Below are 25,454 nucleotides of genomic sequence, written 5' to 3'. Positions count from 1 at the left end.
AAGACCAGATGCCAAAGTTTAGGGGGTTCAGGTGTGGGAATGAAAGAGGCTATTCTTCCTTGGAAATGAAAAACGGCACATTGGCTGAAAGTCAGTTTTGTGTTCTCTTAGCTCCATGTGAAGGTGCAGAATCTTGTTTCTTTGCCCAAGGCAACAATGAACCCTCATGAATATCATTTTTAGGTTCAATTTTACTCCTTGGTCCACAAAAATTAATGGACTCCTTCCTGATTCGTTGACTGTGGACCACAGTCCTCACACCATCACTGATGCCGCCTCTTGTCTCCGAGTGACTACCCGGAGTTCCACGTCACCATCTCTTGACCAAACACAATCATTTTGACTGTTAAAATGATCATATTTCAATTTTCAAATTTCTTCTCATTGCTTAACACAAGGCTTGGTAGCGTGCCTCCTCCTTCAAGGGAGCAAGTCTTTTAGGCGCTGACAGTTAGGCGCTGGTCTAATAGACGCGCACACTGTGGCGTCTGGATATTTAGGTGCGGAGCACTGTGGCGCCCGGTCATTTAGGTGCTATTCCTAGTAAAGTCTGTAGATTGTATCAGCTTGGCAGCTTGCCAGAAAATTATATCATGGCTTCCGTGAGTGAAGAGCTGCTTAAACCGGCAATGCTTTTCACACAAAATGTTATATTGAACAGAAAAATATATTGTTGTTTTATTGATTTATTATTGTTTTATTTGTTGTTAGTCCAAGTTTGCGTTGGTGAAAGCTTTATCAATAAATTATTCAAGCTTCCGAACATTATTGAGTTCATTTTTAGTTAACTCTTTCGCGACCACGGACGTATACACACGTCTTGGGATTTTTGCCATGATGCCCAAGGAAGTATCCCTACGTCCAAGGTTAAAATGTAGACTATTTCAAGCATATAACATTTTGTGTGAAAGGCATTTCCGGTTCAAGCAGCTTCACCCATATATTTTTCTGTTTAATATAACATTTTGTGTGAAAAAGCATTGCCGGTTTAAGCAACTTCACTCACTGAAGCCATGACCAACAACGCACAAGCATTAACAAAACAACATATTTTTCTGTTCAATATAACATTTTATATGAAAATCATTGCCGGTTTAAGCAGCTTCACTCACGGAAGCCATGACATATTTTTCTGTTGAATATAACATTTTGTGTGAAAAAGCATTCCCGGTTTAAGCAGCTTCACTCACTGAAGCCATGACCAACAACACACACGCATTAACAAAACAATATATTTTCCTGTTTAATATAATATTTTGTGTGAAAAGCCCCTACCTGCCAAGCTGATACAATCTACAGACTTTACTAGTAATAGCACCTAAATGACCGGGCGCCACAGTGCTACGCGCCTAAATATCCAGACGCCACAGTGTGCGCGCCTATTAGACCAGCGCCTAACTGTCAGCGCCTAAAAGACGTGGACCCTCCTTCAATGCGTGATAGCAGAGTTCTGGCTCTGGAGAGATGTTTCACAATGGTATTGGCATTTAGCAAAGTCTGTTTCTTCATTGTGTTTGAATGAACTCATCATCAAAACCTTCATGAGAACTGTGAACATGGTTCCATAGACCACGTTCGCTTCCTTTGCCAGTTTTTGAATTGGATCTCTAGTAACGTTAATTATTGATGACCCTGTATAGTAGGGGTCTGCTACTATTCGGTGAGTCCGATTCGGTGAGTTCCTAACCTCTAACCCTTAACCCTATCCCCTAAACCCTAAAACGGCAATGATAATTAGGCTACGGTACCTAATAATTTAAAAAAAAATTAAAAAAATCCCCCGTTAAGGGATCGGACTCACCGAATCGGACTCACCGAATTGGACTCACCGAATCGGACTCACCGAAACAGGCCATTCCGTTATAGTAGTGTATATCATAGCCATATATTCTAATATGTATTATAATAAGGTAAAACCTCAATTGCTAAGGTAACAGGGATCAGTTGTCAGTAGATGCAACAGAAAATATATTTCGCACTTGCTAGTGCATCCTTGCATCAGTTTAGTTGCATCATCTAGTTGCATCACTTGCTTTCTAGATATGGAACAGGGATCGTTTCAGAATAAGACTAGGTCAGAAAGCGAGGCAGACTCCGAGTCAGCTAAGCAGCAGCCTAGAGCAGTTAGCTACATGTATTATATCATACATATACTTATCCCAACCAAGCCAAGGAACCATCAATGACAAACAGTTGCTTACAAATTATAAGCATATATTATAATATAAAACAATGAAAACTATTAATACTACAAAAAGTGCTCAATGCTAAGCAAAAAGGCAAAGCAGAGCAAATTAAATCAAATATAGTTATTACTATCTGAAGCCTTTACAATATGAAGAAAAGCTTCAGATAGTAATAACTATATGATATTTGATTTTATTATAATATAATGTATGTTTGTAGAAATTTTACAGTTGATGGCAATTGTACAAAAAGATAGTGCAAAAATGTAAGAAAAAATACTACAAATGTTGTAAGCACATTGGGTTATTTACAGTACACAGATAACAAATGTTGCAAAACATGATTTGATAGGTAATATAGAATAGGTATGACATTCCGATAATATAATATGTAATGCATCCTTTTCCTACCACTTGCAAACAAAAAAATTAAGTGTAAAACATAAATGAGCCCCTATTTTACCTAATTTGCATATTCGAAAGTGCTATATTTCAACCTGAGTGTGGAACTTGAAAAAATCGTTTTTATTCCCTAAAAATTGGTTTCTGCTATCAGTGAGGCATTTCCCACCTGTTAGAAACATTATTGGAACAAAGTGAAAATATTTTTCAAAAAGTGTTACACCCTAATGATATACACCTTGGTTTGGTTTTGAATCTTTATCCTCGGACTGACAAAGCCTTGATAGGTTATTCCTGGTACTTGTTCGCATACTTGTAGAGGCACTTGACGCAGGGCCGGTTACCGAGATTGGCAGAGTGAAGTTTTCCGATTGTTGAAGTCTTGTTGCCGAGAAATTATTCCATTCACTAGGTGCCGCTGAATGGAGAGCAGTCCTGAAATGCGTTGCTCAAACGCACACCCCGAGAGTCGAACCAGCGCCGTGTGACCTTGAGCCCGGCGCGTAACCACTGAGCTATTGGGGCGGATTGATCGGAGCTATTGATCAGCATTTGTTTAGACTTTGAGATATTTTATTGTTGTCTCAAACGACTTTTATTGATCTTTTAAACAAACACAAAATGAAATTGAACAAGCAAAATTACTGGGGGCACCTTGCTATGCATTGCGCAAAGCTCACTGCTTGCAGTTGGAGCACTTTGGCAAGGTTGGCAGTAGAACTATTTTTGGTGCTTACGTACCACAAATAGGAAAATGTCACATGGAGGTATATATACCTTCATGGCCATTCCAGTGTACAATAAACGGTGTGCACTGTCTACAGATATCAGATCGCAAGATGTCGCACTCAAGCGTAGAGAAGATTACAATCAAGCGAAAAATATGCTCCACACTCTGGACGCTCATCCAGACCACGTCCTGGAAGATCGTCGCCCGGAATTCTTGGAGAAAATCAACAAAGTCGGCAGCCGTGGCCGAGTGGTTAGCGCGTTGGGCTCGCAATCGAGAGCCTGCATGTTCGACTCCAGCCACCCGCTGTTGTTTCTCTGGGCAAGAAACTTAACGATAATTGCCTCTACCTAGTGATCGATTTCGAGTAATGGGTAGTACCAAATAGTCATAAGTAAAGTAGACAACCGGAAAATAGACATTGCCGTCGGCTGCAGCGTGGGTCAGGTGTATGTCGGAAGGCGTACACCGATGCATAGCGCTCAAGTCCGCTTTCCCGCAATGCAGGATAAAGTACAGATATTGACGCTCTTGGCTTACGCCGATTGAGCACTTTACTGGGGGCACCTTGCTATGCATTGCGCAAAGTTCACTGCTTGCAGTTTGAGCACTTTGTCATCTGTCTGTAGTTATATCAAATGTAGTTATTACTATCTGAAGCCTTTACAAATTGTTTCACCTAACGGATCATCAGAAGGTCTTATTCAAATAGAATAAGACCATGGTCTGCCTGTCTGTAGTTATATATATACCTGATATACATGTGGGCAGCCTGTATTAGATTTATGGGTTACACTTACATATGGGCAGCCCATATTAGATTTGTGGGTTGAGTGTGAGCAACCCATAAATGAATATGGGCAGCCTATATGGGGGCAATGTGATGCCCGCGGACACAATGTGTATGGGCCCCATATAGGCAGCTCACATGGGGCCCGTACATCAGCCCATATGGGTCCCCATATGGGCTTGCTGGCTGGGTAATGGAGTAATCAAGCCTCAAAGTAGCCCCTTTCTTCACCAAAAACAAATTTTGTGCAATATTTGGAAGTCTGTAACTTTTTTATGAAAAGTTGGACGGTTATTATATTTATCATGAATGTTCTTTCCCTACTGGACAATAACTTCACCAAGTTTGATAAGTAACATTATATTTATTAGAAAGTTACAATTCATCAAAATAGACACCCCAAGCAAAAAAGCCAAAATAATGCCATCTTGTGGTATAAAAATACCCCCGTAACAAGGTGTTTACAAAATAATTTTTTTAACCTGTTGAAGAACATTAGGCCTACCCAAGGAACTTGAGTGCAAAGTTTTGACTTTGTCACTCAACCATTTTAGCGGTTGAAGTGAAGGAGTAAAAAATAACAAAGCTACTGCTCTAAGCCATTTGGAACCATTTTTATTGAATTCAGCACCCCTGAAAACCCCCAAATAGCAATTTTTCCCTCTCCTCTACCATCCATATAAGATATATACTTAAAAATCATTCATGCGTAACCAGAATTTGCACCTCGTGTGGCCAAATTGGAATCCTCAATATCTCGACAACCGAAGGTCATAGAACGCTAATTTCTTTTTAAAACAGTTGTCTCAATGAGCTCTATCTGAACACAAGATATCATGAAATTCTGGAACCATGGATGAACTAATATTTTTTCCCCTAAATTTAGCATGGAATGACTCCTCTGCAAATAAGCCAATTTTTTATTATGGAGAGTTAAAAAGTGACCCCCAACTTACCCTTTATTAGTTGAGTGACATTGAAGTTAAAACTTAGTATATATATAAGTTCCTTAGATCATAGGCGCTGGGTTTTGAAAATTGCCGGGTGAGGCAAACTTTCCAGCCAACTGATTGCTTACATTCAAAATACTGATGTTTGTTTGTCAGCATTGATGTTTGTTTGCGTCTATCTGCCATTGTATATCGCCAAGCTTTATAATGTAGGCTCAGGCCTTGATTATATTCACGACATGTCCGCCGTCACAGCATGTGATGTCCGCGGGAAGTACCTTCTAGATCGGTCATATTTGTCCGCCGAGAAATAACACAGGAACTAGCGATACAAATCGTCATTGCACAGCACGAACAATTGTTGCAATAATATATTTTCCAGCGCATTCTAGCGCGCATCTAGAAAATGTGAATACTGTATCCCTTAGCTTCCATTCAAGGAGGAAAACTTTCGTTTTTATGTTGCTTCAACGATTGATGGCATTGAATCAGCATAACAAAGGTGAATTCTTCGCTAAGAATCGATAGGAGTACAGGTACTTTTACACTAATCACGCGCAATTTAGTTCAAGTTTTAGGTCACAATGTCTAGCTTTGATCTACAAGTAGGCTAATAATGATACGCAAGGTTCGTTACTAAATTAGATTATACGAGTAGGCTATTACAGCAAGATGCAACAAAATTTGTTAAGTTTTGGTATTTCAGTAAGAAAGAAAAGACCCAAGGAAAATTCACTTTCGCTCAAATGACATGCAAAAATAAACTTTTTGCACAGCAGAAAATAGTAGCGTTGGTGTAGAAATTTTCCGACTCCTGCCCAGACTATTGTGACGCAATAAGCCACACGACTTCGTTCGGGGGAAGTTAATCAGTTATGTGACGTATTGACCAGGTAGGCCTACACGGCGCTTTGACTCTTCAAGCGCAAGTCGTTGGTCTGATGAAAGCCTTTCAGAGTGACTTTCCTGATTTTTTAAAAAGCCTTCTAAAACCGTAGTTATAGTTCTGAAATGGCGAAGAATTATTATCAAGATAAAGTGATTAAGCATGACGATCGACGGCTAAAACTGGTGTGTCCGCCGTGAGACTTGATTTGTCCGCCGAGATAGCTGCTCAGACCGGACACGTTTGTCCGCCGTCAACAATAACGAATTTCGAGGCACGTAGGCTACTTCGAATTGTATGCTAGTCACTTTTAACTTTAGCTCTTAATACGCGTAGAATCGTAGATACTACACTGAGCAAACTGCACCTCGTTATTGACACTCCCAAGAAAAAACAAAACGGAAGAAATCAAGAAAAACGTTTTTCAATCATTGTTACTATGCTTCAACGGCACCATGCTGGCGTTTATCAGCTACCGCACTTCTGTTTCTTTTGTTATCTTAGGAGCAGCGCTCTTGTTGCAACAAGTAGATCTTTTAATTGAGATCAATCCGCAATGAAGGTCAAACTAACGCAAATTTGAACTTACAAACATTTGCTTTAGGATTTTTTAAAATAATTTGCGGGGTCAGCCCCCCGAGCTAAATTCACGGGGGGGCGCCGCCCCTCTGCCCCCCGGAGTCGGCGCCTAGGCTATGCCTTAGATAATATTCTTCAACAGGTAAAAAAGATTATTTTGTAAACACCTTGTTACGGGGGTATTTTTATACCACAAGATGGCGTTATTTTGGCTTTTTTGCTTTTAGTGCATATTTTGATCCATTGTAACTTTCTTCAAAAAAGTTACAGACTTCCAAATATTGCACAAAATTTGTTTTTGGTGAAGAAAAGAGCTACTTTGAGGCTTGATTACTCCACTATGCTGCAAATTAATTGCATTTTGACAATGCAATCCTGTAATATAGCTAAAAGTGAACCATTTTACCAAAAATAAACTTTATATAACCTTTGGAGCAAAAGATATGGTTAATTGAAAATGGTCCAAAAAAACAAATGCGGAAAAGTTTAGGGGGTACCTAAAACTTTAAAGCATCATATTTCCAAAATTATAATACAGTAGATGTTGAGCTAAAATTTGTAATGCATGGCTAAATCATGCCAAATAACATTTTGACAAAGTTTGAGCAAAATCGAACAGGGTCAAACTGGGATCTTTATGATTTTCAGGATGTTTGGCATGGAATGACTCTGTGGTATCAAAATTAGATGTAGAACGTGGAATCAGTCCTACCATACTGTTAGCTCTAGAAATCATTTTTTCTATGTGTATTATAGGTAGTTACAAACATTATAAGGACATATTCTCAGTGTTCAATTGAATATTAATAAATCCAGAGACATCAGAAAATCACTTCCCGCATCCAATTCCAGACCGACATTACTCGCTTAGGTTTTTTTTTGTTAAAACAATGTGTTTATATGTGTTTTCTGAATGATATATAAGTCTTCATCAATACCTACACCAAGGTCCTTATAGTCACTCACAAATGTCAATTCCTTTCTTGAGTTGTCAGTATATAGTCTTGAATCATGGTATATCATATAATTCTAGAATCTAGATTGTTGGTGGGTCTTTCCCATTCTTAAAATACAGGACTTTTCTGGGTGGAATTTCCATCTTCTGAACCACTCATTCAGTGTATCAAGATCATTCTGCGGTTTTAAACAGTCACTTCTACTGCAGTTTTAAACAGTCACTTCTACTATATGAGTAATAACTTTAGAATTATGGAGTAATAAGTTTGTTAAAACATGCTTGGAAACTATTGGTGCGTTTCCAAAGTAACGATTGGCTGTTTTAAATTATTTCTTTTTGAACATTATTTTATCAGCAAGAATGGATAAACGAATTCAAAAAAAAGATGGAAAAAGAAGAAATGAAAATTTTGTTTGCTGCTGGATAATTGTTCTGCACACAGCATCGACAAACTCACCTTAAGCAAGTAGAAGTTGTGTTTGTTCCAGCAAACACAACTTTTTCTGTCCACCCTTTAGACCAGGAGTGACGAACCTTTTTGCGGTCGCGGGCCACTTTGTCAATTACACATGAATTAATCGGGACACACAACTTTTGAATCGTAACCTACTATGAAATATTTTAGAAGCGACTCAAGATATTATTTACGAAAGGTAACAAACGGCAGATAAAAGCAATAAAATCCACACAGTTGAAATTATCTTACTCAGAATCGAAACATACAACAGTAAAAAATAAAAACAAATCAACTGGAGCAAAAAGGATAGAGCAACAGTACTTGCACTGATAATGAAGACAATTTAATTTTCGAAGCGTTTGCTCTCATATGAGTATGATTTCTTCTTTGTTTGGCTCTATCCTTTTTGCTCAAGTTGAGTAAATGTTTCAACCAATATGCTCCGAAACAACAAATCAGTTAATGAAATTTTTTTTTCAAACAACATACATAAGCCCATGCGAATCATACAGCTGAAGCTATCTTATGCAGCATTGAAGCATAAAATATTAAGAATTAACATGGAAGCATTGAATTTTTTTGCTTAATGGGATTTTTGGAAAGTTTTTTGCTTGACTAAGCGACAAGCATTCAATATTAGGTCGAACAGACGATGTGGCAACTCTCACTGCATACTAAGATTTTCATCTTTCAGCCTCGACCTGTAACAACTTTTTGTAAAAAGCATTTTAGAAAAGAACCATTCGTATAGGTACTTGCTGCCTTTGAGCTTTGGGATGTCTTTGTCTTTAATGCATGAGCAATAAGGCGATGTGAAAATCAAAAAATTTTAAAAAATCAAAAATCGAATTATCACACAGGGTGACTATTGCTATGTAGAGCATTTCTCTAAAATTTCACGCAAAAATATTCAGTAACCTTAAACATGTAGTCGATTTTGTCCCTGGCGTTTGTTGCCAGCACAGAGTTGCCAGGTACAAATTTTTTGAAGAAAAAAACTTTGTTTATTTTTTTTTAATTATAAAAATTTCCAACTTTAACAACCACAACAACAATTAAATATGACGCGACTGCTAGTTGCCCTTTTAGTTAAAGGCTGGGGGTATACGGTAAGATATTAAACAATCACCTGGCAACCCTAATTTTGCTTGGTCAGCAAAAACTGATGATATTAAAGCTTTTTTCACTTCTATGGCAAGAGTAAGAATGCACTGTGCATAAGATGACACTTTGGTTTTGTTGTAGTAATATGTATTACATAATCCAACAACGCACTGCACTAATATTCGATTGTTTTGGGCGATTTACATTTGTTTTTTTGAGAGATATAGTACCTTCAACTCTACCAATGGTAGCTTACACATCAACCAACCAACTTTATATGTGCTTGTAAAACGTGCACAAACGAATGAACAAGAGCTGCTGCCTTTGGTTTGCGAATATTTTCTAACATGTTCACAGCAAAAGATCGCAGAGCAGGATCATCACTGGATACTGGGGCATTGTCACATTCAGATCACTTGGTGCAGCTGGTTCGAAAGGAGAGTCATTTTCTTCATCAATTGCTGCAGAAAACTGCTGTTTTTTCCAGTTCTCTTCCTCTACCACTTGTGACTTCTTTGCTGCAGCGAAATCATCTACTCGCTGTTGTTTGAGGCTCTTGAAAAACAAGTTTTTTGTGTGAATGATAAATGTAAAGAACACAAAATAATCCATGTAAATCAGTTCAGTTTATTTTTATTTCTGACTGTCACGACAAAAAACAATATATATATACCAAACATAACAAATAATACTCTTTCGGACAAATGGCAGCAAAAATCAGTGAAGAAAAAACTTCTCAACATAGCTCGACTAGCTTTAGTGAAAGCACAACCCTGTCTTTACAGACATAGAAATCAGAACATCTGAATCTCTTTCCCGCGAGGAAATGCTTTAGGAAAAGGAAAAATCCACCACCTACTATCTAGAGTTGGTTGCACTACATCTGCAATGGTGAAGTGGGGTTGTAGAATTGGCAGTAACTCATTGTCTCTCTCATATGGCTCCATTCAACAAATGTTGTTAGAAGAGCCACGTCAATGACAACAACTGACCAACCCCAGCACACAATTTGAGACCTGTCTATGCATGACCCGACCCTGTTATCAAAGAATATACTTATACAAGCCTGTGGTCGAACAAAAGTTTGGTACATTTCACAGAAAATCACTAGACAAAAAAATTTGAAAAGATATGTAAGAACTCACCTTTTTGTTAACTCTCTTTTGAAGCGTTTTCCTTGTCCTTTTGTCAAGAGGCCCAATTTGGTATAACGGTGCTTCTACTCCATGATAACGTTGGGAGAGGAGAAACCTCAATTCTGTTTTAGGAATGCGATCTTCATTTGAAAAGAGAATAGTTAGCTTTTTTTCCAGCTTCCTGAAAAAATAATTCCTTATGAGTGCTCTATCTTCGTAAACATGCAATTAATTATTTCAACACATTAAGGTTTTTAAAAGTGTCTGCTATTTGGTTATTGTACGTGCACTGTCCATTCATGCAAGCTATATGTTAGTATTTTTAACAACTACCGGTACCCTTCATCCATATGAAAATATACGAGTTGGTCTATGTTTTATGCCACTACCAAGCTTAATTAAAACCTGTCAGAGATAAAGTACTCGAGTATCACCTTCAACAAAGCACAGAATGCAAGAACATAACATACCGTAGTGTTGGTAAATCAGCAGTGGGAAGCTCCTTCAAGGGTCCAATGACAGAAGAGCTTTCCGTGCTTCTTACTCTTTTTTAGAACTTTTAGGCATGATTTAACAGTTAACAATGCTACCCACAACAAGGTCACCTTTATGAACTAAAGATAATATATATGTGAAGAGATTAATGCAATTTTTTGAAAACAGATAATCTACATACAGTACAGAGAACTAAGAATTTAAGTGCTGAAAACTTGAGATGTCTGAGCCTTCCGTAATACCTCTGGTAATACTATGAACTTTATTAATGTCATTTTAAAAGCTATATATTATAAACGCAGAAATATCAGAACCACAAACTGCAACTTGACCTGAACAAGCAGTTCTTATTCCAGAAGACCTGATAATTACAGACATTGCCTCCTACTTTACATGATTTGGAAAACCTAGCCTAACCTAACTTTGAACCGAAGCCTGAATGATTTAACAACCAAGCATAAAATTATAGTAAACAGTTCGGCTAAAACAACTTCTTATCTGAATTTTGCAGCCTTATCTTCAGTAATCAGCAGCAAGTTATAAATCTCTAGTCTCAGGAGTAAGGACTTGACAGCAATCGCTCGCGCGCGCGTGTGTGCGGCACACAACGCGTTTTCCCTAACTAGCCAATCAGAGCGCGCTATCTGGATCACGTGGATTGATGCGTTGTGATAGTATTTTTTGTGGAATCACCTTGCAAGAATTAGAAAATACTAACCTTAAAATGATTACATGTTTACGGATACTGGATTTTATTGCATAAAACTTCACAAAAATACTCTACACAACAGTAGTCACCCTGTGTGATAATTCGATTTTGTCCATTCAAATTTCACATCGCCTTAATGAGCAATTGTCAAATTGTTTTGCGGGCCGCACAAAATTCTTTGACAGGCTGCAGATTCGTCACCTCTGCTTTAGACCAAGGTATCATCAAGAATTTCAAACATCTTTATCGACGCAGTATGTTGCAAAAACTTCTGGTCACCATCGGATGCTGATGAAGATGCTACAGCCACCAACATAGCCTGTGCAATTAGTGTTCTAGACGCTATAAATCTTATGTGCGCAGCATAGCAGAACGTCACTGCACAGACAATCCAAAATTGTTTTTTCTGAGGATGAACTCCTGCTGTTTCGGATGAACCTATTTTGGGATTTTTCCAGAAATCCTCCCAGCGTTGACACAAGAAGCGTAGTTTGTTTGCATAGATGACAATCTACAAGTGACGGGACTGCAAACAGATATGAAACTGTGTTCCGAAGTGGTGCATGATTAAGCAATGACATTGAAATTGTTGACGAGGAAATCGATGAACTACCTCCTTCAAACAATAAAGAAGTTTTCAATGCTTTTGATATCATCCGTGGGCGACTGGCCATCCAAGGAATGGACACGGACAAATTATTTAGGCTTGAGAGGGAGCTGTTGGAAAGCATGTCCAAAAGTTTAAATGAGAAAACTTTGGAGAATTTTTTTTAAGTTGCTGAATAAAAGTACTGTTGTGAAATGTAGTGCATAACTTCATTTGTGCGGTTTTGTTCAGTTGTAGAACATTGCAAATTAATTATTTTATGAGACAGCGCAACCACTTGAAAAAAAAACCTTTGCGATTTCAAAACAAACAGTAAATGTGAGCGACATACACAGCAGGTACAGATCTAAAAATAGCACGCTTGAAACAAAAACTTCAGCGGTCAAAGTTTGCGTTGTGATGTCACAATGATTGGTGAGATGAAAAAAAGTCCCATTGCCGCAGTTTGCAGAAAAATGCTTTCATTGCACAATGTAGCCTACATGCTCTCCCAGCCAGCAAAACTGGTCCTTTTTACATTGATTCAATGTCTATTCATCATCATCATTCATCGTGTCTATTAGCGATGACTTAATGTCAATAGGGTCTGCTACTATTCGGTGAGTCCGATTCGGTGATTTCCTAAGCCCTAACCCTAAAACGGCAATGATAATTAGGCTACGGTACCCGATAATTAAAAAAAAAATTGAAAAAATCTCCCGTTAAGGGATCGGACTCACCGAATCGGACTCACCGAATCGGACTCACCGAAACGGGCCATTCCGATGTAAATAAGACCAGTCTTTCTGGCAGGGACCATCGCTGACGATACAGCATAGTGTTATGTAACACAAAACTAGTAAACTCTTTGAAGTTTAAACCAGAATTGTAGGCAGTATCAATTGTAATGTGCATTGCAACCTAGTCAGCACAGACATCTTAACAATTACAGTGCCCATTCACAATAAACCTTTTTTTTAGCAGATTGGTTAAACGTATCGAAACATCTAGTAAATAGGTGATACAATTAACCGATTTTGTCTGTAGTATTAATAATAAAATATGAATGTTTGCCTATGAAAAGAAAAGCTCAAGTTAAAAGCAAACATTATGGCGAACTCTGGCAATAATCAAATGGAAGATTTGGACATACAAACTTTGGAGAATGGAGATTTCATGGTCAGTCGATTCATCGAAACTGACCAACCCGAAAACCTTCCAGCTTTGTTACAAATGCCAGGTAAAATATTCATTTGTTGATCAAACTTGTTTTCAATACAGGCAAAACCAGTTGATTGCATCATCAGATTGCCAAGCTTTTGCATTTTTTTAACTGTTTTATGTGATCATCCAAATTGGCAAATTAGAAGGTAAGTTTTCATTGTGTCACACTGAATTTGCTTAGCCCAGGCAGCATGCCATATTTAGCGAACATGAATGATACGATCCCTAGGTCGCAAGGCATGAATGACGCAAATCATATATGATGCAAGGCCCGAATGCTACAATACATGAATGATTTGAGATTTAATTACAGTATTTCATACTTAAATTATATATGGTGATTTCCCTAACCACGAATATTTAGTAAAATAACCCGAAACACGAATTTCAACACAGTTAAATGTTTAAACTCAAAAACTGAAATGGCACAGGTAAGAAGATTGCTATCCCTATTTCTGCACTAAAAATTAGACCAAAACTGCTTTTCAGATTTCAGCAGTCAGAAAATGTTTCACCTAGGCTAGGGGTCACCGACCTTTTTTGCATGCGGGCCACTTTGGCACTAAGAAAAGCTGTGGCGGGCCGCACTAATAAAATTTTAGGTAGGTTGACTCTCATGTTAGAAAAGAACGCATTTCGTACCCAGTATCCAGCGTTACATGTTGTTAATATTTTTCTTAGAATATCGCAGCAACAAAATTAGTCGAACAACGCTACTGCCAGGCTAAGCTCCTTTAACAACACTTTTTACTTTTTTAACAATGCCTAATAAACGAAGGTGGGCAAAGTTACTTTCAAAAGTAACTGAGTTACAGTTATTTGACCAAAATAGTAATTGAGTTACCATTACAGTTACCGATTTTAAAAAGTAACTAGTTACCGTTAGGGATGTGCCGATTGCAAAATTTTTGCCGATGCCGATGCCGATACCACTGCCGATTCTTTGGTTAAATGATTAAAGCTGCTTTTAGTTGGCACTCTACAAGTGGTTGCGATTTTGTTACAAGTTGCTGCCTTTGAAATGTCTAAAAGCGTTCACTTTGTCGCCTGATCTAGACAGCGTGATTTTTTACGGTAGTTCTTCACTTCTTGTGCGCTACAAAGTGGTGATAGACACGCGTTTTATTTGTCGCGGAAATCAGTTAAAAGAGAAAACTCGCCATCCCCATCGCTCACGGGTCTGCTACTATTCGGTGAGTCCGATTCGGTGAGAGCCTTTTTCGGTGAGAGCCCTATTCGGTGAGTTTTTTTTTTTAATTATTGCGCGCCGTAGCCTAATTATCATTGCCGTTATAGGGTTAGGGGATAGGGGTTAGAGGTTGGGGGATAGGGGTTTTTTGGGGTTGGGGGTTTTTGTGTTTTTTTTTTGAATTTTTGTTTGAAAATTATCGGGTACTGTAGCCTAATTAAAACCCAAAACCCCCCAAGTCCCCCAAACCCCCAACCCCAAAAACCCCCAAGTCCCCAAAACCCCCAACCCCAAAAAACCCCAACCCCAAAAACCCCAACCCCAAAAACCCCAAAACCCCCAAACCCCAAGTCCCCAAAACCCCCAATCTATCCCCTATCCCTATAACGGCAATGATAATTAGGCTACGGCGCGCAATAATTTAAAAAAAAAAAACTCACCGAATAGGGCTCTCACCGAAAAAGACTCCCACCGAATCGGACTCACCGAATCGGGCCATTCCATCGCTCACAGAGTGCAAAATCAACTTAGCTTAATGCAGTGTGCAAAATATTATCTTGTGCGGTTTGCAGTATTTTTCTCGCAGAATTCAAGAAGGTGCCAGAAACTAGAAGAGAAAAAGAAAGAAAATGAATGCGGCGGTATTGAATATACAAAAACCTTTAAAAAAAGTAACACACCAGCCTTGCATTCAAAGTGCATCAATAGGTGAAAAAAGAAAAACATCTTGTGAAGAAATTAGTATTGTTTTTGAACGCAGAGTTGCAGCCAATCTTGTTGCTTAGCAAACACGTGAAAAAAGATTACCAGGTAGCTGGTTTGATTAGGTTTGCGCAATCACACGATTGTTTGTTGAACGCATTAAGCTTATTGGCTTATACTTGGAATTTACTTCTCTCTGCTTAGTAAATTAACATTAAGCAACTTTTAGTGACTACGAATTTTACAACGAAGAATAATTACAAAGAACATTTCCGCTTTTTAATATTCAAAATTAAAGGCACGTAAATTAAAATGCAATAACATCAACTTTTCTCCAGTTGCTGGAGTATTGGAGTAAGTCTGTTCCGTTGAGGCGTAAAAATATTGCCACCTGTGCTAAAAATTCATTCGCTTTTGATCGACGATGGGGGTGATGAAAGCAATTTATATTGTCTTTTAGAAATTATTTTGATCTGGTGCTTACTAAACAAGAGTTTACAACAGGGGTGGGCAAACTTTTTGTACTGAGGGCCACATTTGAAAAAATGTTGCAGCCGGGGGGCCGCACACTCTCATTACAAAGTAGGAAAATTTACCCAGTCTTCGAAATTAGCATATTTTTACTTCGGCAAAAACGTTGCCGAGGCCAAACGGCAAAAGTTGAAATTGCCTCGGCAATTGCTGTGAACGTTTATTACGAAAAAATTGTAGGCTACCACAACATGTAAAACGAGAAGCGAAAAATATAATAGAGTAGTCTATTAAGACCGCATTGTTTGATTTGTTGTGATGTAATAATCCAAACGTAGCGATAAAGCGATCAACGCGATACGCACGCTGTTACGATAATTCATGTTAAATAACTCACGAGGAGGGGGGAAGTATGTTAATTTTGGGTTGATTCAACGTTCAAGTCAGCACAAATCGATTTAATTTTCCCGACCGGTTGTATTGCGTAACAACAATGCCCAATAAGAAATGACGACGACGTCATTTCTTAAGACGCTTGAAGACGCAAAACTGCCCGTTCATGAATGCGCGATGTCATATGATCGGAAGCATTACTTTTCTTTACTGCCGAAGTACCATTTATCCAATTTTGAATATACTACTTTTTTAACTGGACCCCGTAGCTTTTCTAATTCCGATTTGTTTCCGTCATAAAATTCTTTACAAATTTTGTAAAATACTACACTAACTTTTCCTTCTGTCGCCTCTGTTTCATAACCTATAGCAGGTAAATTCCACTTTTTAACTGTACCTTCCTTTACCATGATTTATATTGGCAATGACACTGGTAAAGAACAAGCATTCGATGAAAGAATAACTTTTGCGTGACAATTAAGCCAGTATTTATAAGGTTGCAAACTTTTTTTATAGTTCACATGAGCATTGTCAGCGCATAAAATTGCATCTATTGTTGTTACGCAACCAGACATCTATCACAAACCGCAATTAACAAAGCTCACTCTAAAGGTTAACGCGTTAACCTACTTACATGTATTCGACGTCTGTTGATGTTGTGTGGTTCGTTGTGACAGCGGCGCGATCGTTTCTGATACAACTGGACGAGATAACGGAAGGCAAAGCGCAATAAGGAGTAAATGCTTACAATAATTTGACGTCTACTGGCGTTGAATCAATGCAAATAGGAAAAGATTCAATTCTCCCAGCTGGGCACGTGTCTAAGCGGCGGCGAAGTAGAAAGTAACCCAAATAAAAACATCAAGCAATACAGACGAAATCGGTTAATCGAATCACCTATTTGCCAGACATTTTGATACGATTATACGATTGATTCGTTTAACCAATTTACTAAAAAAAGGTTTATTGTGAATGGGCGTAATGTTGAGAAGATGTCTGTGCTGACTAGGCTGCAACGCACATTACCACTGATACTTCCTACAACTGTTTACAATTCTGGTTAAACTTTAAAGAATTTCCTAGTTCTGTGTTAACATACCACTACGCTGTATGTCCCAGCCAGCAAAACTGGTCTTTTTTACATTAATTTATTGTCTGCAGACGTTGAAACAATGTAAAAAAGATCAGCTTTGCTGACTGGGAGAACCATCAAAGCATTTTTCTGCAAACTGCAGCAATCGGACTTCAAATCGGCAATCTTTCATATCACCGATCTCTGTGACGTCACAACGCGAACTTTGACGTTGAAGATTTTGATTCAAGCGGGCTATTTTTAGCTCTGTACCAGCTGTGTAGTTTTGAGTATGAAAAAGGGCCTACGAAAATAGTGGTATGGTGGAAAAACACAGCTCACACTCATTGTTTGTTTTGAAATCGCAAAGTTTTTTTTTTCAAGTGTTTTGCCATGTCTGGTAAAATAATTAATTTGCAATGTTCTTCAACTGAACAATACTGCAACAAATGTAATTACGCACTGCATTTCACAACAATAGGCTACTTTTTTTCAGCAATTTAAAAAAAAATTCTCCACAGTTTTCTGGTTTAAACTTTTAGACATTCTTTTCAACACTTCCCTCTCAAGCCGAAATAATTTGTCCATGTCCTTTCCTTGCAAGGCCAGTCGCCGACCGATGACATCAAAAGCATTTAAACTTCTTTATTGGGAAGTGTGATTATTCCTTTTGTGTGCTCTTCTGTTTTAATGAAGCCCAGCTGTGCGAAAATTGGTTCTTTGTAGTGCGATGTCTAGCACATAAGATTATGGCCTGGGATTACAGACACTAGTCTTTGTTTTGATCGCTTGCGTCTGCCTCACCTTTGCTTTATTTCGCCTTTGAACATTGCAGACAATTATGCGAAGCAAAAAAGAGACATTCTCTTTTCGCTAACGGGTACATCCGGTACAATTATACGATTAAATGAATAAAGTAGGCAAACTAGAAGCAAATCCTGATGCTTTTATCCGACTTATTCTTTTAAGCGGTATACGCTTAACCGATGTTTTTACTTAACATTAGATTGGATTTGGTTTGGAATTTCAGGTTTTGATTCAAATAAACGATTGATACGTTTAAGCAGTATACTATTAACCGATTTCGTCTGTAGTAAGATTGAATCAACCTTCTAGTCTGGTGTGGTCTAAGAAAATTAGGGTTATTTTTGTAATCTTGTGGTCCTTACAAGCGCTCGTGTGGCCTCGGCATTTTTATTGCCGAGGCTAATGTGCCATTCATGCATCTGCCTCGGCAATCACCTCGGCAATTGCCGAGGCTAATTTCGAAGACTGTTTACTCGGTGTGTAAATACACGCATATTCATATTAAACTTAATTTTTGTATTTCACACTCAGTTACGTTTAAAGCTATGCAATCATCATCACAAAAGTTAATGAGACTTGTGCAACTGTTCACAGTTTTTCACAATCTTCTGGTTTGGTTGTGTCTTTTTAAATTGTATGATACTCCTTGAAAACAGCCACGGACTCACGGCACAACAAGCAAACTGCTTTATTCCCAATTTCGATAAAATAGTATTTAACAGTCCATTCCTTATTGAAAACACGACTTTCGTCTTCAATCTTTCGCTTCTTATCAGCACTCATTATTTTAACAGACTAAAAATATACATCTTTTATTTTTTAACGAAAATCCTATTAAAGTAGAAAACATTATACTGTGCGTCTCAAATAACAATGAAAAGCTATTTGGAGGAAAGTAGATGTACTGGTAGGCCTACGGTAGCCGCTACCGTATTTGTAATTTATGATCAAACAATTGAATCAAACAATGCATGAGAGCATGTTGCAATACATGCGCGACTGACATGTGTGTGTTTACGCACTGAAAGTGAAGAGAAAAACACACTCGTAAGGGGAATCATATTTTGTCATGTAATCTGTTTAATTAAAACAATAGGCCTAAGTGATGAGTAGTAGTTTCTGCAAGTGCCAGCGGGCCGTAGTTCGCCCACCCCTGGTTTACAACATGGCGGACAATTGTCATAATTTAGACTACCGCTCTCCGAATGCTCGTTGACGCTGATGCGGTTGTTCAAAGAAGCCGTTCTTTGATCGGTATTTCCACGCGCTCGCGCTGCTTTTGGTTAGGAAACTTTGATAAAGAATCGGAAAGAATCAGCAATTTTTTCCAATGCCGATTCTCCAAAAATTGCCGATACCTGCTGATTCCGATTAATCGACACATCCTTATTCCGTAGTTACCGTTACTAATTACAGTTACTAGTTACTTTCAGTTACTCACAAACCTGAACATAAAATTCTGCACCTGGCCAGCTCTGCATGCAAGTCCAGTTTAACCGCAATGTTTGATATATAGTCACTGGCGTAGAGTAAGGGGGTGCAGGGGTGCGGCGCACCCCCTGCTCTTATCGGTATTGACATACGTTGAGGAAATTTCAAAGTAGAGCGTAGAGTAACTTAATCCAAACGCGCTATTTTCAACGAGGTCTTCCCGCTGTGAGATCAAGTATGATTTAACAGAACGCATTGTTTTGTTATCAGAGGCACAAGAATCGAAATCCTCTCATTAACACATGAACATTCAACACTGGCAGACAGTGAATCAATGTAAAAATGAGCTAATGTACGCTCGCGCCAGCAATTATTTGTCTCGGGCGAAAAAGATTCACTAGTCAAACTAGTGCAAAGGAAAAACTGTTACTTCTGACTTGAGTGGTTGCCCAGACAGCAAAATCCACCAATTTTACATTGATTCAACGTCTGCAGACGGATTTTGCTGTCAGGGTGAACTCAAACAAAACTAGGCCAGCAAAATGTGCTATTCTCCCCACGATGTTCTTGAAGCAAAGATAGTTCGCAATGTGTGAGAATTAAATCGAAAACCGATAAAAGAAAAGGTGTTTAATGGTCTTGGTCGCAGATATTGCTTGCATTAACGACGTCTCTTACCGCCATTATCACCTACCACCTAGCCAACCTAACGTCATTGTTTTATGCAGCCGCTAAGGTTTGACATCGACTTCAATGATCATGGAATGTTACGTAATAAGAACGATTATATCCTGCACGCAAAGATAAAAAATTGATCGGTTAACAAGTGTATAAAGTGTAACATGTGTATAAATATTACAATTGACAAGAAATCATTAAGTTTGAATCACTGCAAATAAACGTATTCAAAACTTTTACTTCGGCCGACGCCATTTCACAATCCGTAATTTAAGTCGGCAAGGATTTTGCCGCAGCAAAAAATGCGTTAATTTTGAAAGCTGCCGAGCGAGACAACAGCTTGTCTCGTGTATAAGTCGAACCTGTTTTTTAAGGTGAAAATCACTTGCGAAAATCTCGACGTATACTCGAGTATATACCGTATTTGATGTTTATGCATGTGATATTCTGACATAACTGCACCCCCGGTAGTTTCTAAAACTCTACGCCTATGTATATAGTGTTAGAGCCATCCATGCTAACATAACAGCACAAGTACAAAACCAACAATGTTTTATTTAAAAAAAATACTCAGTGGCTTATATGTTTATTTCCTTTGAGAAATACAAGCATTTCAAAGTACTCGTCACTTAGGTCTGCCCTTTTGGGCTTTAAAATGTCCTTGCTCATTCGTCGTTGTGTGAGCCTCTGGGGCCGAGGGTCTATCCTTTTACCGCCCCAGATTCACGATTTTCCTGGACTACACTGGAAGGCTTCTAGAGAGCAGCCAGTCTTTGTTTCATCATTCATGACACGCAGACCTTCCACTGCATTAGGTGGCTTGAAGATGGTACAGTCATTGATGGTGGCCACCATGATAGTTCAATTGGTTAGCGCCTCACTTCTGGAACGAAGAAACTTCAAGATCAATTGGCGCTGGTTCGACTCTCAGGGCGTGCGCTTGAGCAACGCATGTTAAGGACTGCTCTCCATTTAGACTTTAGAGGCATCTAATAAGATGATGGAATACTAATAGATGGAATAATTCCCCGGCAACAAGACTTCAACAATCGGAAACTTCACTCTGTCAATCTCGGTGATTGTCAGGGCCTGCGTCAGTGATTTAAAGCCTTTAGTCTACAAGTATGCGAAACTGCCAGGATTAAGCTCTGCAAGAAGCTTTCCCAAGTCCGAGGATAAAGATTCAATCAATCAATGATGTGGTCTGCAGTCTGTTCCTCGGCACCACATTTACAGGGGGAGGAAGAGACCATTTCCCATTGGTGCATGGTTGAGCGGAAAAGCCCGACGCCCGTACGGAGACGGTTTAAGTGGAGGGCGCACCCATGTCTGTCTTGGTAGTGTCAGGCCGATGGGGCATGTGTTGGCATCGGGGATGAACGAATAAAGTCTGGTAATGAACAAGTGCTGCAATGAAAACAATATTTCCACTGCAGCACTTGACGGAATGGAAGTGTTATGTTTTTAAAACAGTTTTTTCATTGGTCCGCTTGTGAATCTGGATCCGCTTAACTTGGGCTCAGGGTCTGCTTCCAAATACTCCTGTAACAGATTCAACACGCATTGCTTTCTTTTCTTGGTTTTTGCGTAAAGTGGTACAAAAAAGTCCTCGGTGGCTCTACCACCATCCACTTCAGTGTCGCTGCTACTCCCCTCTTCAGCAGAGCAGTTTGCTTCTTCAATTGCTTGAAGCATATGTTCTGTTTTATTTTGGTCTTAAATTCAGCAGTGTCGCTTAATTGTCAGCCATTAAACACAGATAAGTCTAAATTGTGGGTGGAATGCAGTCGCGAGCTGAAAGTCGCTGTCGCAAGCTGAAAGGCGATCAAACCAATGACCAAATTTGGTTTGCATTGCTTCCACAAGAACGTCCACCAACGGCAAGCAAACAACAATGCTGTTGCTGGTTTTGATGTCTGACAATCTTTTTAGAGGCATTGCAAGCATTCCACTAACTGCAATAAATTTCAACTTCTTGAAAGTATATAACTAACTAACTGACTATAAGCATCAAGAAATCGCTTTTTATCGCTGCGTGTTTCTTGATGTTTAGATAGTCACTAGTCAGTTAGCTAGTTACCTTCAAGAAGTTGAAATTTATTGCATTTTTATAAATATTTTTAGGTTCCTGGTGAGGGCTTAAGTTAAACCGAAAACGTTTGACTGTTAAACTATTTGTAAATATGTAAAATATATTGTTATTGGCCTAATGCTTAACCCTGTTGTATTGTTGTGTCTTGCCTGTCTTTGGTACATATTGATAAACTGGGTTTTTTTTTTGCTGAGACTTTTCGGTCATTTGTCCAAAATGACTTGAAAAAATTCAGTCATTTTTTATTTATTTCGGTCATTTTTGCTGATGAAAATATTTCCTTTGGAGTAGCTGATACAAACGAAAATTTGCGCTTCCTGAGTAGCTACAACATTAAGTTTCGCTGAGAAACGTTGTCGTGTTTTATCTGAGAAAAGTTAGAACAGACAAACGTTACTTCCAGTCTTCAAAATTAGCATATTTTTAGTTTTGCAAAAACATTGTCGAGGCCAAACGGCAAAAGTTGAAATTGCCTCGGCAATTGCATGTGAACGTTTATTACGAAAAAATTGTACCAAAACATGTAAAGCGAGAAGCGAAAAATATACTAGAGTAGTCTATCACGACCGCACTGTTTGATTTGTTGTGATGTAATAATACCAAAACTAGCGATAAAGCGAGCAACGCGATACGCACGCTGAACTTACAGTAATTCACGTTATATAACTCACGGGGGAAAAGTAAGTTAATTTTGGGTTGATTCAATGTTGGAGGCAACACAAATCGATTTAATTTTCCCGGCAGGTTATATTGCGTAACAACAGTACCCAATAAGAAATTTACGTTTGTTTTTCATTAATTCGACATCTAGTGACGTTGAATTATCATAAAATAACGTTAATTGCTCAACCAGGTACCGGTAAGAAACTAATAGCTCCCCGCGAAAAGATTGCCTCAATTTACGTTTACACTAACATAATTTCGGCACAATTGGGATACTGCGAGCAACACAAAGTCGCGAGGCGCGATAAGGAGTAGATGCTTAGACTAATTTGACGTCTACTATCGTTGAATCAATGCAAATAGGGTGATATTTTTATAAAAGATTAAATTCTCTCAGCTGGGCACGTGTCTAAGCGCTGGCGAAGTAGGAAGTAACCCAAATAAAACATCCAGCAGTAGTAAGAGTCTAGTGTACTCCAAGAAAATTTTTTTTTTTTGTAATCTTTTGGTCCTTACAAGCGCTCCTGTGGCCTCAGCATTTTCATTGTCAACGCTAATGCGCCATTCACGCATCTGCGTCGGCAATCACCTCAGCAAGTTTCGATTGCCCACGCTAATTTCGAAGAATGACTTCTGTATTTGCGTTTTCACATATAATAAGACATTGGATCAACGTTTAAACACTAAGTCTACGTCTTGTATTTCCGATTGACAAAAAATTGTACAGTGGCGCAAGAAGCTTCTTTGCAATCACTGAAATCGATTTGAGCGTGTACATATTTTTTCTGACATTTTGACCGAATGGACTATATATAATTATATATATATTTTCTATTTGAATAAGACCTTCTGATGATCCGTTAGGTGAAACAATTTGTAAAGGCTTCAGATAGTAATAACTACATTTGATTTAATTCGCTCTGCTTTGCCTTTTTGCTTGGCATTGAGCACTTTTTGTAGTATTAATAGTTTTCATTGTTTTAATTATATATATACATATTTTTTCGGACATTTTGACTGAATTGACTATATTTTTTTTGGACATTTTGCTAAAAAAATCGGTCAAATGACCGAAAAAAAAACCCAGTTGATAAATCGCCAAAAACAATTAATTTAGCCAAATCAGTTATCAAAAATCGCCAAAAAAGAGCCAACTCATAAATATGAAACCAAACGTCTTAAAAAAATCGCCAGATTTCTGGATTTTAGCGATAAATTTGCCAATATAGCTACCCTGCTCCACAAGACCACAAAACAAAAGTAGAACCGCGCATGCGCAGTGCTGCGCCGATGCAGCTGCGAGAAAAATGCATTGTTGCGCAAAAGCGTAGCAAACACACACAAAGCAAGACACAAACACAGGCAGAGAAATAAACGGCAATTAGAAACTGAAATTTCAATGCAAAAGTACCTTGTAACTGTAACTGTTAAAAAAGTGCTAAAGTAGGAACTTGTTATAATACCGCGTTTCGTTACTTTTGGAAAATAGTAACGAAGTTACCGTTATAGTTACTCAAAAAGTAACTATTTACAGTAACTAGCCTAGTTACTTTTGTAACTAGTTACTGCCCACCTTTGCTAATAAACGAGGCCACTTGTTTTGCGCACTTATAGCGAGGCAAGCGGTTTCCTCAGAATATTCATCACCAAGTAAGAGTGGTGTTGTCACTTTGCTTCACAAAAGATATATCTTGCAATTAACAGTTTCAGTGAACAAGGAAATGTTTGACACATCGCAATACTGGCAACACTAGTGACCTGCAAACATATCAGCGAAAAATAGGCTCCAGTAACAGGGAGAAAGAAACCAGGCACCATGGAACAAACGCTTGTGGAAATCACCGAAAAAACGATTCTATCGTAACTCATGAACAGTGTTCCCTCCTAAAAAAAGCAACGAGTTGGTTTTTCATCCTTTTTGTGAGAGTCTATAAAACCGTCTTTCTTTGATTATTTATTAGACAACTGTCACTTGTGGTGCTTATCAGCATGGCAAGAATTGTTGATTAACAACATTTTGCAGTACTAAGCTAAATATTTCCATAATACAACCAGAAAAAGTCTTTAAATTTATATAATATTTTACCAATTTATTATAATTTGAATTGGCATACCGACCTATTTTGCCAACAAAAAGTTGTTTAAAGGAAACACCGCTCGTGAAACACAATAACGATGAAACGCACACTAGTGTTTCTCACAGTGTGGCTGGACATCGCATTGGAATAACTTTAAGTGACCCCCACCTAGAACTACAATTTGATTGGTCGGTCGGAATCATTTGCAAAGTGAAAATATGCTTCCCAGAAAGTATTTTTTGCCTTCATGCTCTTTAACTCCTCAAGAAAAGTATTTTTGGTTATACTTGTACGCTGATAGCCTGATCCCTAATAAAATTGAAAACTTTCTGACTCTCTGCACTAGCTTTACTGTAAATTCTCTTCTGGTGAACCTAGAATTACCAGTGAAACATCAATAGAATCGGAAAATAATACTCTAGCGCAGTAGTTCTCAAACTGTGCGTCGCGACGCCCTGGTGCGTCGTTTCAATTTTCCAAGGGCATCGCAGAATAGTCCCGTTTTGTGGCTGAAATCAGTTTATCTTATAAAAATGAGGTAACCTTTTGAGGACGCCCACTGAAGTCAAGAGCCTTCGAAAAACTTTGTGGAGAAATGAATGCAGAACATCGGAGTTTGCTCTTTTTTTGTTTATCTAGGCGGCTTTCGCTTGGAAAATCCTTTGAACGCTTTTACGAATTGGTGG

The 25,454-nt window shown here is 38.4% G+C and overlaps 1 protein-coding gene across 1 annotated transcript in view; it reads left to right on the top strand.

Moving 5' to 3' along the window:
• Nucleotides 1-12,971: 12,971 nt before the first annotated feature.
• LOC145767100 (uncharacterized) overlaps nucleotides 12,972-25,454 on the top strand; it is a 39,506-nt gene continuing 27,023 nt past the window's right edge. The window contains exon 1 of the mRNA XM_082578854.1: nucleotides 12,972-13,208. Coding sequence (XP_082434980.1) covers nucleotides 13,079-13,208 — 130 coding nt within the window. The 5' untranslated portion in view covers nucleotides 12,972-13,078. The remainder of the gene's footprint in view (nucleotides 13,209-25,454) is intronic.

This window comes from Aplidium turbinatum, chromosome 3, assembly GCF_918807975.1.
Source record: "Aplidium turbinatum chromosome 3, kaAplTurb1.1, whole genome shotgun sequence".
NCBI classification, from domain to species: Eukaryota; Metazoa; Chordata; class Ascidiacea; order Aplousobranchia; family Polyclinidae; genus Aplidium; species Aplidium turbinatum.
The sequence above is the reverse complement of the archived record's forward strand: the minus strand, read 5'-3'. Positions and strand labels throughout refer to the sequence as shown.